Here is a 13647-nt window from a genome sequence, read left to right as displayed (position 1 = left end):
TTGTTCTATATTTTATATTCACAATACTCACAAACCCAGAATAATGCACATGTAAATATCTGCGACGTTTTTCTTTCTCTGCAAATCGTTGTATTATTTTTAATTGTATTATTTATTAGTAACTAAAGGAGGGGTTACTATAACTAAATAATACATACTAGTAAAATGGAAATAGTGCTTATTTTTTAGTTTCTAGTTATTTTTTAGTTACTAGTAACTAATAAGTACTAGCAGCTTTTAAATAGTGACTAGTAAGTTTTAAGGAATAAATATTAAAACGGCTTGCCATATGCCATAGTAGCCTAGCCTATGGTGAAAATGGCAAATGAAAGGAGCTTGCCATAACTGTTGGCATGCAGTTTCTGGCTGTTGATGGATCACTTGTTAATTTAAGGATCGAAGGCATATTGTCAGTGGAAACGATGGAAGAATAAGTTAGTATTCTTTTATCAGAGATATCATCAGCGCATGGTCTTTCAGTGGAGAGCCGGTTAATGCCTCCTCAGCCCCTCCCATTATGCCATACTATGGCCATACCCCATGTCTTCAGCTGGTTGTTGTATGCGTGCGCCTCTATGGTGTACAGCACTGGCCTTCTACGTCCCCAGATCGGCCACGCTCACAAACATACCCAGCAAGCGATAACCATCATTTCACCGTCTAGGTTAACTATAGACCCAATTTATTCCAGCTATGAGTAATGTCTACAAATATTAAGTGTCATTTAATTGACATGGTCTATCTGTGTGGCCACGATTTAGCTCTGAGTAGTGTCTGAAAGTGTTGTTTTAATAATGCGAGTGAGCTCACTATATAGTGCTCTACATACAACTCCGTACATAGAGGGTAGGGAGTAGTGAATGAGAGAGGATTTCGGACACAGCCTCTTATTTAACGGCCCCATCTCCACCGCCTGGCTGTGGCGTCACCTGGAAGTAGTCACGCCGGGCGGGATGACCGGAACAACAAGATGGCGGAAAATGAGGAGTTTCGGGTAGGCGAAAAAAAACCTTATGTGACTTACTTCCGTCGACATTGAAAAATGCTACGATAAATTGTGAGGAATAAGCTGGTCGATATATTACGACCCTATGTGGCGGGCTCAGAGGACAGGACGTAGCTCGGTAGGAATGTGCATCAGATCAGACCGTTTGCGTTTTAGCAGTTAGCTTTAATGCTAACAGTGTATGACTAGCATTCGCTAGGTTACTTGTTAGCTTGCTGCAACTAACGTTCGCTAAAACCATACTTCATTTTATTTGTGTTGTAACTACGTCTAGTTACGCTGTCATTGTGTGAGTAAGTAGTATTGGCGCGTACGGCTCTTAAGTATCCTGTAAGCAAAGTTAACGGCTAATCTATCACGAGGATCCTTCCAGTTAGCCAGAAGTGAACGAATTGATTAACAGCTGCTGGGCACGCTAGGAGCTACAGTCCCCGTTCCCCTGCTGATCCCGGTTTCTCCAGCAGCTGGGATTCAGTGAATTTTAGTACATGGTTTTATCCTTCAGTTTTTCTACACAACAGCAACATGTTCTGGGATTTTCTGTTCATTTTCTAAGCTAAGGGGTGTCAGTCTTTGCACTGGCCGCTTAACATTAGATGTGAACGCTTCGTCGTCATCGGTTATTAGTTAAGCATTAAAAAAATCACATTCCGTGAGTTGTTGTAGTCATTATCATTCGACCAAAACATTATTTAAGCCATATTGTTTGCCATTAAAATCATCTTTTTTTTCTTTGTGAAAGTGTTCCCCAAGCACGTACAGCTGTAAAAGTATCTGTTTAGCTATGTGCAGAAAACCCCAGGAATATGGTTTAGTTTTCTGAGTGAAACTTTTTCATGAAGCAAATTACTAATTTGAATCTAACACGGCTCCTCTTTCAAATGTGCACACTAACACTAATGTGTTAGTATGAAATCTCAAAGTTGCAGGTCCTGGTCGTAGACTGTCATGTAGTATTAGATGCATTCAACAGCAGCATTTTCTCTGGGTCAGCATCATAGACGGCATGTTTTAGAGCCAGTGGTTAGGAAATGCTTTCTCGTAGCTTTGGTTTGAAGTAGTCATTGTGGCATCACGTGAGTTCATTCGCTGCAAGTGTTCACACACAATGCGAGAAGGCGATTTTAATGTGAATAAACACAACTCGCCATTACTACAACTGTATGAACCCAAAGAAAACATTTTGCTGTGATTAAATAGCAATAAACAGATTAAACTGATGCTGAATAACTACAACATGATGCAGATTTGTTAAACATATGAATTCATGCTTTGTCAGATCTGTCAGCAAGACAGCAGGACAACAACTTCTAAAATGTTTGTTTTCTGAATGGAGTTTGGATCGATCAGGGCTATGCTATGCTAAGTTAGTCACAGTAAAGTACAATGATAGCTGGAATAAAGTTTCTTTTCTCCAAGTAATGTCCAGTTTTGTCCGGTCTTTATATAAATATGAAGTCGTAGTCCGACAGAGCTAACAACAACCCTGGAACCGGATGTGCACGGAAGCTGCTGAGAAGCTCCAGTGAAGATAAATCAACGTTGAAATCCCAAAAACTTAAGTAAAAAGCTAATTTAATAAAAGCAGTTAACTCCGAGCTCCTCCCGCGAGTAAAGGGCGAAGTTCTCAGAGCATAATCTGACCGACTACGGGGGTTTATTTGTCCAGTGGTTTCAGCGCTGCTCCCTGCTCCCCTCCCCAAAGTTTAGCAGCTCTCAGCCGGCCAGCAGATTTTCAATCGCCCGCTCTGCCTGGCCCTCTGCACACATCGCTCTGAAGCCTCGGTGACGTACGGACAATCTCAACACTGATAGGCTATCGCAACTCAGCGTAATGTGACTCCTTCGCTTTTTAGCGACCACCGATCAAACTAGTTAAAGCCATTATCGGGCGATTGTGACCGATCGATCGGTGCGCCCTTATTTTTATACAGTAATCAGTGAGGCCTGGTCAGCCTCCAGAAACACTACACTCCAATGGCGTCATAAAAATGAGAAAGATTTTCATTGGACCCTGAATTAATACACGCCCCCAAGTGCAGGAAGAGTCATCAATGTTTTAAAATCGTTTTCCAGGAAATGACAAACTCTCTAAAAGGCCTGTGAGATTTTAGCTTGTGCTAACCGCCTTCACTTTTCCAGCAGTTGGAAAACAACAGACGGACTTTAAAGACGGACTGTGAACTACACTTTACAGCCAGACTGAAACCTAGCGCTCATATTTTCCTGTGCCCCGCGCGTTTTCACCGTCACCTACTGCCGCCTGTCACATGTTGTGTGGACACCACAGACGGTCCAGTGCTGCACTTCCGCATTTCCGAATTCTGCATTTTTTGTTCTGTCAACATTACGTTATCATTTAACCTCTAGATAATGGATTATTGACATTTGTGAATCGATTCAGAATCGTCAAAATCCGTATTGCGATGCGTGTAAGAATCAATTATTTCCACACCCCTAGTGAGGGTGCTGGTAAAAACAACCATGTAAACCTGGCTCTACACTGAGATTACAAACTGTTTAATCACCTGGTGGTCCAATCTATATTTGGCCAAATACAAAATCTCCCTGGATTTGGGACTTGGCGGGTGATTATTTTGGACCCTGGCCATGGCGTTATCTTAAGTCAGTGGTGCTCAGCTTCACGTCATGGTGTACCTTATTCTTCCATTGTATATGGTATCAAGTTGGAGAGCTGCTCATTCATCTGAGCTTCTCCTGAAGGAGCTGAATAACAAGCGTGACTCCAGGATTGTAGCCTGATTTGGCTGCCATAAAGACGCTGTATTGAACACAAATATCTCTATTACAGGAGTCAGTCCTGTAACACAGACTTCAGTCTGTTGACTGGTGAAGCAGCTGTGTGGCACGACACCAAACCCAGCATGAATCTCCAGCAGCCAGCCCCTCTCATCCCCCCCGTCCACCCGGATGTGCAGATGAAGCCCCTGCCCTTCTACGATGTGCTGGACGTCCTAATCAAGCCTTCAAGTCTAGGTCTGTGGAGTTTTTTTTCTCTTTTGGTTTAAAGGAAAACACTTAGTCTGAGCCATGCAACTAGGCTACCAATTCATGAACATATTTTAAACCTATTCTTATATCAGACGGTAATCTTTATTGCTTTTGTTTATAACTCCTGCAGTTTCCCTCAGTGTGCTTTTGGAATTACAAGTGGAATGTTTTAAAATACTGCTTCAAAAATGAAATCTGAGGTTTAATATGATAAAACATCTTGTTTTACAACACAACATCATTCATTAAACAATAAAAGCCGAACCTCTTACATGAGTTAATACAGCCAGCCAGGAAATGGCAGAAGACAGGATGATTTCATGTCATGTTGCAGTTACTGTAATTACAAATTTTTTCTTTTTTGAAGTTTCATGTCAACTTCCAATTTGTAATTGCAACTGGGGAACTGACTTTTTGAAAGGTCCCCTATAAACCGAACTCGGTATAACTAGACAAATATGGGCACCTCGCTTTGCCAACCGCCAAACCTGTAATTGAATGGAAATGGAGTTATATTGTCACTGCAGAGTGATATAATCTTCACAACACCAACTCTGTTATCATTCCGCTTCACGCCAGCTTCATCCAAAGTGACCCTACAAATGCATACATATGTCAGAGGTTGCATGCCTCTGGAGCAACTACAGTTAAGTGTCTTGCTCAGTGACACTGAACACTTGGCAATTAGTGGATATGTCACAGTGGGAATCGAATCAGGGTCTCTCACACCAAAGGCATGTATCTTATCCACTACTCCATCACCACTCACACCATTTTGATGTGAACACTTGCAAATTGTGCATACAACATAGACATTTTTCCCATTTATGCTACGCATGATGTGAATACCTGATCAGGCATTCGGTGCCAGCTTATTGTAGTAGATGTTAGGGGTGTATCGATTCACCAAATCCACGGTCCGGTTCATATCTTGGGTTTTTCCCCCGTTTTTTTTTTTTTTTTGGAGTGGGGGAGGCGGCGTTGTTGTTGTTAGATTCCATCTTGGGTTAATTAAAGTAGTTGAAGTTGTAGGCATGATCACTCACATCACAGTCATGACTGGACCACAATAGTCACGTGACACACACATTTGGAGGACAATAAAATTGGTCGGAGGTTTAATATTTACAAAATACAGGCCTACAGCTTGCACTAACTTAACTTAAAATATAGTGTTTTTGACATACTTTACTTGGTCCATTCTCAGCAGAATTTGTGAGTTAATGGTGCGGGGAATGTATGGATGATGATGATGATGATGATGATTGTTTAGATTACAGCAGTGGAATCTGTGGAGACAGAAATGCATGCAGATTTACAATCTGAAAATATACCTAAATGTGAACTATGTGCTCATTATTTGATGCATAAATTATAATATTTGTATACGGGGAATGTAAGCCACGGTATTGTAGTTATCTGAAGAGCAGCACTTTGGAATTAATGTAACATTTGTGTTTTCAGGAGCAAGTTCTTCACAGAGGTACCACCAAGAAAAATATTTTATCTTTGCCTTGACACCACAGCAAGTCCGAGAAGTATGCATATCCAGGTAGGACTGTTTGTTAATCTCTCTGGTATTCCATAGAAGGCCCATGTCTGTACTGTAAAATAAAGTATGTGAAACCTTGTTTGTTTACAGGGACTTTCTACCGGGTGGCAGAAGGGACTACATGGTTCAAATCCAACTGAGGTGAGAATACGCAGAGTTTTCTGACCAGTTTGAACTAAGAAACATTCCGTCACTCCTTGGTACTAAGTGATCAAAATGATTCAAAGCAAGCTCTTTTTAAAATCATATTAAAAAAACTTGATGTTTTTTTGATGACTCCAAACTAGGGCTAGATTTTATCAAAAAATTTCATAGCATTCGATTTTGATAATTATCACGATAAATGTCAAATCATTAATTCAAGTTAAGAGGCTGATTTTTGCTTTTTGTAGAAACCAGATGGCTAACTGGTTTTAAACTGTTCCTTATGATCAGAACATGACAAAAACTACTGGATCACTTAACAAATCTGAGGAAGAACATTCGAAACAATTGAGAGAAATTATTTTCTTTATATGCTTGAGTAAAAATAAGTAAACTTTTTTCAGTCTCTTTTCCTCAACAAAATAAATATCTTAAAGAGGTGGTATTATGCTTTTTGGCTTTTCCCTCTCCTTTATTGAGTTATATATATATTTTTTTTGTGCATGTAACAGGTTTGCAAAGTGAAAAATGCCAAAGGGAGTTCCCATCTCCCACAGAAAACTCTGCTCTGAACTGAAAACAGCTCATTTGTAGTCCAGCCTTTACTTCCCTTTCTTGTGACGTCACAATGAAAATACGTGTCATAACGCTTACCAAGCGGCTAGTCCGACACGCCCTCAAAAACAGCGGTGGAAAAACAGTGAGCTGCAGCACACAGCTCTCCTCTCCCTTCCAAACACTAGCTACCCTCCAGGCAGTCAGTGCACAGGAAGTTGTTCCTGTGATGTAGAGACAGAGCTCAGTTAAAACTTTATGGATGAAAGAGACTTTTGTTACAGATTAATAACTCACCACTCTGAAACTCTCGCTCCAGTCCATGTTGCCAAGCTGGTCGGCAACATGTACAGCTGAACCCAAGCTGTTTACCGGCTTCTCACTGACCCGCCCTTCTCTGCTTCTGATTGGCTATTACCAGCCTTTCGCTGACCTGCCGTTCTCTGCTTCTGATTGGCTAGTCCTTAACTAGGAACTGAGCATGTGCAACTCCCAACAAAGATCATTTAGAGACAAGATGTATCACTCCATAGCTAAAACGAAGCCTTCAACACAGGGTGAAAAGAGGAGCTGCAGCAATGTGCAGTATGACAAAAATATGGTGTTTTTTTTGAAAATGAAACCATGTAAACCTGTTCTGGTACAACCCCTAAATAAGATTATGAACCTGAAAATGAGCATAATATGACCTCTTTAATAGAAAAATGAAGTGCTAATTCGTTCATGATTCAGTACAGGTAACATTCCTGTTTAAGTCAGTGTTCAGCTTTACGCTCTGGACTGTGGAATGTTCGAAATCTATGCATTTTCTGGTTATTTCTGACCATTTGATAAACAAAAAATATCTGAGTATAATGTCAGTATAATTACATGTTACACTTTATTTGGATAATTTGCCTACAGATATTTTATTAGTGGAGATTCAGCTGTGTCACAAATAAAACCTTTCTCTGATATTAGCCTGCACCACTGTGGGGAAGCATTGATTAGTGCTAATGTTTGTGTATTCATTATAATTTCAGATAATAGTACAGGCTATTATAGCTTACCATTAGTAGCCTAATATTAATTCCAGTTGGACAAAACAGCAGTTTCATTTTGTGTCATTAAATTATTGTGCAAGAAAAATGCTCTACAAGTTGGTCAGTCTCTGAATTGTTTATGCAAGTTAATCTTGTCAAAAATAAAAACGGTGCATACAGAATGACAAGCTAAACATTTCTAAAGTTTGCCTCAACCTTTTTTTTTTATGTTCGGCCTCCTCCAGGCTGTGATTGGTTGGTTAACAAAAAGTGACTTTGATGAGCCACTATACACATGGCTGCATGAAGGCTCCCGATCTCCCTGCGGAGATTGGCAGGCAAGAAGGGGAACAGGTGAGCGTCACTTAGTGGGCAGAGGAGAGAACCGGTGCCGGTACGCCAGAGACTAAAATGTAGAAGTGACCGTACCGGTGAATACCAGCACATTCAAGCATAAACTGCTTTAATATTGTAAGAAATAACAGCAAGTCATTAGCGTGAGTTTAGGCGCAGTTAAGCGCAGCAGCTGGTTTATTAGCGCCTGCTGCATGTGTAAAATACAGCGGCTGTGGATGAGAGGAGAGCTGACTGCTGGAAGATGAGATGTTGTATTGAAGTTTATGTTCTGCTTGCGCAACAGTTGTTTGATAAATGGCTATTAAAACACATTTGCAGAGGATTAGAAAGGTGTTTTTTTTTTTTTTCAACTCTGATCATTTTGGCACTGTGGATTTTCCTTTGGCGCTCACGAAAACCTCTTTGGGGGGTGTGAAAAATTTGTCTATGCAGGAAAAACCTTGTATACTAGGGCTGGACTATTTCACGTAAAATCTAAATCGCAATTACTTAAACATTTCACCTCCATTACGATTATTGAACAATTATTTTGTTTTTGAATGCTGTTTTTTATTTTTTATGTCCTGATATTTCACTGACAAGGTTTGTACTGTAAATAAACTTTGGTTTATTTATTCACAGATTTCACAAATCCATTAGACTGACTAAATGTTAATTAATAAGGTAATGTTGACGTACATATTACAGAGACATGGTTCCCTAATATTCGGCGCATCCCTGCTGCTTAATTATGACCGCTGCTACTAAAATTTCACTCAATTATTTGATATCAATGCAGAATAAATGATTTCCCCCTGCACACTGCGTGAGCACGGTAAATAACGCTTTGCTAGCTTCCTGTCCTCATTCATCAAAGAGCGTGTACGTGAACGGCGCTGTTATAAGAGCTGCAGAGTCAGGTCTTTTAACTGCAGTGCAGTGTGTTTTGCGTAGCGAGTGATTGGACGAGTGAATGTGAGAGAGCGGCAGAAAGTGACGCTGAAAGCGGGCGAGTATTAAGTTTTCAGTCTGGCAGTAAATGTACAGTGTAGGTCACAGTGTGTCCGTTATTAAGTCTGTTGTTTCATCCAGCTGGAAAGTGAAGGCGGTTAGCGCTAGCTAACATCTCCCTGAGCTTCAGACTCCGGTCTGAAAACTGAGCAGGACTGGACAGGGCGGAGTCATGTGACTACACACGTGGTGTTTCGAGGGGAAAGTACATGAACACACACATTACCAGGATTAAATAACCGACATGGGGAAATTATGTCGGTTAGACACTCTGAATTTTGGTTTCGATTAATTTTCCATCCCTATGTTATAGTGTGTTTAACATTGATTGCTGCAAAGTACCTTGTAACCTGTATTGAAAAAAAACTGAAGACGCTGCTGGAAACGAGGGGAGGAGTTTGTTGTATACAAAGAGGAGCTGCTAGCAAGACTTTATTTCCTAATGTTACACCAACACAACAAACTCCTCTCTCCAGCTCTGACTCACAGCACTGTAGGCTAGACAGTGTCATACTTGTCACCAGCATCTAGGCTTTTACCTTGTGTGTTTTTTTTTTTTTTTTTTTTTTTACTCAAATACCCCAGTGAATTGTCAGGAAGGAATGAAAAACAGATGCTGCCTAATATTGAGAAATATCTCTTTGTGTTGTCTAGGTTTGCTTGTCAGAGACAAGTTGCCCTCAAGAGGATAATTACCCAAACAGTCTTTGTATAAAGGTCAATGGGAAACTTTTTCCTTTGCCAGTAAGTGCTCGTTTCACTCCAGAACAGTTTCAATAAAACGCCGATCAAGTTTAATTACTCTACTATTGAGATGCTAACAAAGCTTTTTATTCCTGTAGGGTTATGCACCGCCACCAAAAAACGGTGTGGAACAGAAGAGACCAGGAAGACCTCTAAACATTACCTCCCTCGTCCGACTCTCCTCTGCAGTACCCAATCAGATTTCAGTGACATGGGCGCCTGAAATTGGAAAAGTAAGAACGTAACCCTCATTGGAACTCTCTTCAGCTTTTAGTTTTTCATGTGCTTGAGTTGGATATCATGTTTGGGGACAGGAAGAGTGACGTCTATTGAAGTTGTTTGATTATATTGTTTTTCAGACCTATTCGATGTCTGTGTACCTGGTGAGGCAGCTGACATCACCACTGCTCTTGCAGAGACTGAGGATGAAGGGCATCAGAAACCCAGACCACTCCAGAGCACTGAGTAACTATACAGTAAACCACTATGACAAATCTTCATGTAACCTGGTCACATGTGCTGCATGGCTCTCTGTGAACAGACAGAGCACAGTTAGCAGTTATTAGCTAGAGTTATCAGGTATTTGCTACACTGCACTACCTGCACCTGAAATTGACCTGTCCATTTAAAAATAAAAATAAAAACCTGAGACCTCCTGGACCCAGGATTGTTACAAAACAAACATTCAGCCAACTCAAACAGACCTGAATCCAGGTGTAGGGATGAACAATTAACAATTTTTTGAAAGCCTGTGTGGAGCAGGCTTCTGATGACTTTGTTTTTTTTTTTTTTTTGTTTCTTCTGTCACCTGCCCTCTGTGTTCCAGTTAAAGAGAAGCTGACTGCAGATCCAGACAGTGAGATTGCTACGACAAGCCTTCGAGTCTCACTTATGTGCCCGGTAAATGACGCATCTGTGCACGTTTTTTTGGCTGCTATGTAACGTTAGCTTAATGAGTAACGAAGTAATATTAATTAGCTCAGCTGTATGTCATTACTAACTTACTTACCTACTTGTCAAGGGTTGAGAACATCAGGTACAAGCTGTACTGTACATCCTGTGTTTTCTGAGGAGTCTGACACCTGGTTGTTAATGAAATGAGGGACCATGGAGCTGAGGTTAATGAAGTAAATTAGGGATGCAAACTAATCCTTTTAAGCTAATTAGGAGACGTTTCTTTTAGATTTTAATGTGCAAATTTAATGCTTAGTAATTATCCAGAGATCCTGTATAGAAAAAATTATGCAACGATAATCGTTTTATAATCGCATCACAGCCCCCTGAATTGTAATCGAATCTGAGGTGCCCAGAGATTCCCACCCTAGTGAACACACAGCTGATTGTTAGCCACTTAGTTGTGGCATGTCGCTGCTGATGACCAGAATATTGCACATGAGCACGGTGTGTCACTTGTCTTCCGCTGATGTGTACACTTATTACATGAAATACAAAAATAAAAGTGCCAGAGCTTAGTAGGTGTTATGGTGCGTTCCATTTGACAAGGGAAGTCAGAATTTCTGAGTTCAAAGTCAGAAATTTCAAAGTTGGATTTCTGAAATGGAAAGTTGGGAGAACCGCACTACCCTGACTTTGTGATGCAAGATGGCTGCTCTGAGAATCAACAGTTAGAATCAAACTGTAATTTATACTGTTTATTAGCACTTCTGTGTACTTGTTTCTCATGTACATTTTCGTACACAAAGTGCTGTCCAACTGCTGTCTGTGGACATGTTACTACTGTGTTTAGTATGAGTAAATACCGACTTGTTAACTGGGTAAATGAGGTAAATGGAATGCACCATTACCTTGTGGGCCTTTTGTATGAATTGTACCAGGTGTTTTCTTGGTTGATTCGTTTTGACTGACGTGTGTTTTGTCCTCCAGCTGGGTAAGATGCGACTGACTGTACCATGCCGGGCGGTGACCTGCTCTCACCTGCAGTGCTTTGACGCTGCCCTCTACTTGCAGATGAATGAGAAGAAACCCACCTGGATTTGTCCTGTGTGTGACAAGAAGGCTGCATACGAGAGTCTCATCATTGACGGGTTAGTTAAACTAATTCAACCACTTCACACAAAAATGACCTGCTGTTGCTCAGGCAGCTGTACATTCAGATTTTGGTAGATTGCCCAGTTTGTCTGGAGCCAAGCTCTCATTATAGTTACTAGTAGTGAGAACATGACACCAAAATAATCCACACGTCCCTGTCTGTCAAGTATGCATAGAGTTTCTCACTGTAGCGATTGGAAGTCCTGGCAATCTGGGCGTATTTTAATGGACTGAGCTGGCAAAATTAGCAAGGCTCCAATGGTAACTAATCTGTTACCTCTCCACTCTTATACCTGAATGCAAGACAATTAGGCAGCAGCTAATCAGGACACATCAACTGTCAATAATTAATGTTAATTCTGTGACTAAGAATCAGAATCTGGTTTATTGCCAGGTACATTTTCACATACAAGGAATTGGTATAAATTGGTGCTTATCAGTAAAACTATATATATATATATATATATATATATATATATATATATATATATATATATATATATATATATATATATATATATATATATATATATATATATATATATATATATATATATATATATATATATATATATATATATATATATATATATATAATAATAATAAATAATAATAAGAACTTGATCAGGACATTCCTAATTTTAACAGAAGGATCAATATATTTAAAATGTATGTATGCATACTAAAATTCGACAGGGGTCTAACTTGCAGACCTCCACTGTGGAGTCTCTTCCGGTGCAGACTCCACTCTCAGTTCAGCTCCACTCTCAGGACATGAAATATAACCATAAATGAGAGAGGTTTTTTTTCTGTGCGTCCCACACAGGACGTAACTTGATGCCCTCTCTGTTGTTCTGGCTACAGTATACACTGTGGCAACAGTAGGTGACTGATTAGCATTATCCAAAACATTGAGAAAAGTCTGAATGCGTGGGTCTTGGCGTATGTTCGCCGTCAGAATAGCTACGGCTGTTAATATTGTACATCTAAATCACATGCATTACAGAATGTGACACGCGTGTACGTTAGGTTATTTGTTCTACATAGGTCACTTTAGGCTAACGTTAAAGTTACGTCAACGGTGGCTAGCGTTAGCTCCTGAAGTAGTATGGTAGGATTAGCTTTTTTACTGTGGATAACGGAAGCTACTGTGTGTTTGGCTTCATTAAACGTTCTTTGTAAAGAATTTGGTGAGGGTTAGGGTTACCGTATTTTTCCTCTCCTGTGGCGCTTCACAGCCCGAACAACAGCCAAAGAGTCCATCACCAAAATGTCTAATAATTCCACTGATGAGGTGAGAAATGTGGGAACTAAATCCGCTGGAGTTCTCTGGTGAAAGAGCTCCGGGAATCACAGCCGAAAACTGAATTAACACACAAATAAGACAAAGCGCACCGAATACCGAGGCAGCTATACACAGTGCCGTCTTGGAAGATGCAGAATAAATCAATAGTGCCTGTGGAAAAAAAAGATACTGTTACCAGTTGAATTACTGTAGCGATATACAGTTGGCTTTGTTGCTACACTAGCACGTTAAGTGCTCAGCAGACAGAATAGGCCCAAATCGATATGCTTTTAGGAGTGGGAATCTCTGGGCACCTCACAATTCGATTACGATTCAGAGGGCTGCGAAGCGATTTTATAAAATTATCGATGCATCTTGATGCATTTTTTTTTCTTTACAGGATCTGTGGATAATTGCACATCATTAAATTTACGCATTAAAATCCAAAAGAAACTTCTCCTAATTAGCTTAAAAGGACTAGCTTGTGTCCTTAAACCATGTTGTATAGCTATAAATGGTGACAAAACAGCAACAAAAGTCAACAAATTTATTTAATGGTTTTCCAGCAACCCTAAATCAAAGAATACAAATTAGATTAAGGAATTTCCCTAACAAGTTTTATACTTTCTTTGAATATAATCCAATTAATCTAACTTCCACCTTATTTTGAAAACCGGTGTTGTCACGTGTATCCTCACGCTAAACTCATCAAGTCCGACCCAGTTTGATAATGTTGTATGTGGTTCTGGTATGGCGTAACATGAAGACTTCACAGCCTCTCTCCAAGTAGGACTCTCATACATACTTGTCTTTGTAAAGAGACAAACTGACAGGATAAAGTCGCTAACCTCCCAGTCAGCTCGCACTCGCCTGTTTCAGTGGCTTTACCATAAAGGCTTTAATACGTGTGCACTCCAAATATAGGTGCGGC

General features: G+C 40.1%; 1 protein-coding gene across 1 annotated transcript; it reads left to right on the top strand.

Annotated features, from left to right (window-relative positions):
• The first annotated feature begins 840 nt into the window (after window positions 1–840).
• LOC119896407 (E3 SUMO-protein ligase PIAS2-like) lies at window positions 841–11521 on the top strand. The gene is made up of 9 exons (XM_038709830.1): window positions 841–994; window positions 3819–4003; window positions 5483–5570; window positions 5661–5713; window positions 9294–9382; window positions 9481–9615; window positions 9742–9847; window positions 10209–10282; window positions 11267–11521. Exons 1-9 carry the CDS (start codon window positions 861–863, stop codon window positions 11504–11506), a joined length of 1104 nt encoding a protein of 367 aa, XP_038565758.1. The 5' UTR covers window positions 841–860; the 3' UTR covers window positions 11507–11521.
• Window positions 11522–13647: the final 2126 nt, after the last annotated feature.

This window comes from Micropterus salmoides, unplaced genomic scaffold, assembly GCF_014851395.1.
Source record: "Micropterus salmoides isolate LMB-PRFRI ecotype aquatic unplaced genomic scaffold, ASM1485139v1 Ms_hic_scaffold_993, whole genome shotgun sequence".
In the NCBI taxonomy this organism is placed as follows: Eukaryota; Metazoa; Chordata; class Actinopteri; order Centrarchiformes; family Centrarchidae; genus Micropterus; species Micropterus salmoides.
The sequence above is the reverse complement of the archived record's forward strand: the minus strand, read 5'-3'. Positions and strand labels throughout refer to the sequence as shown.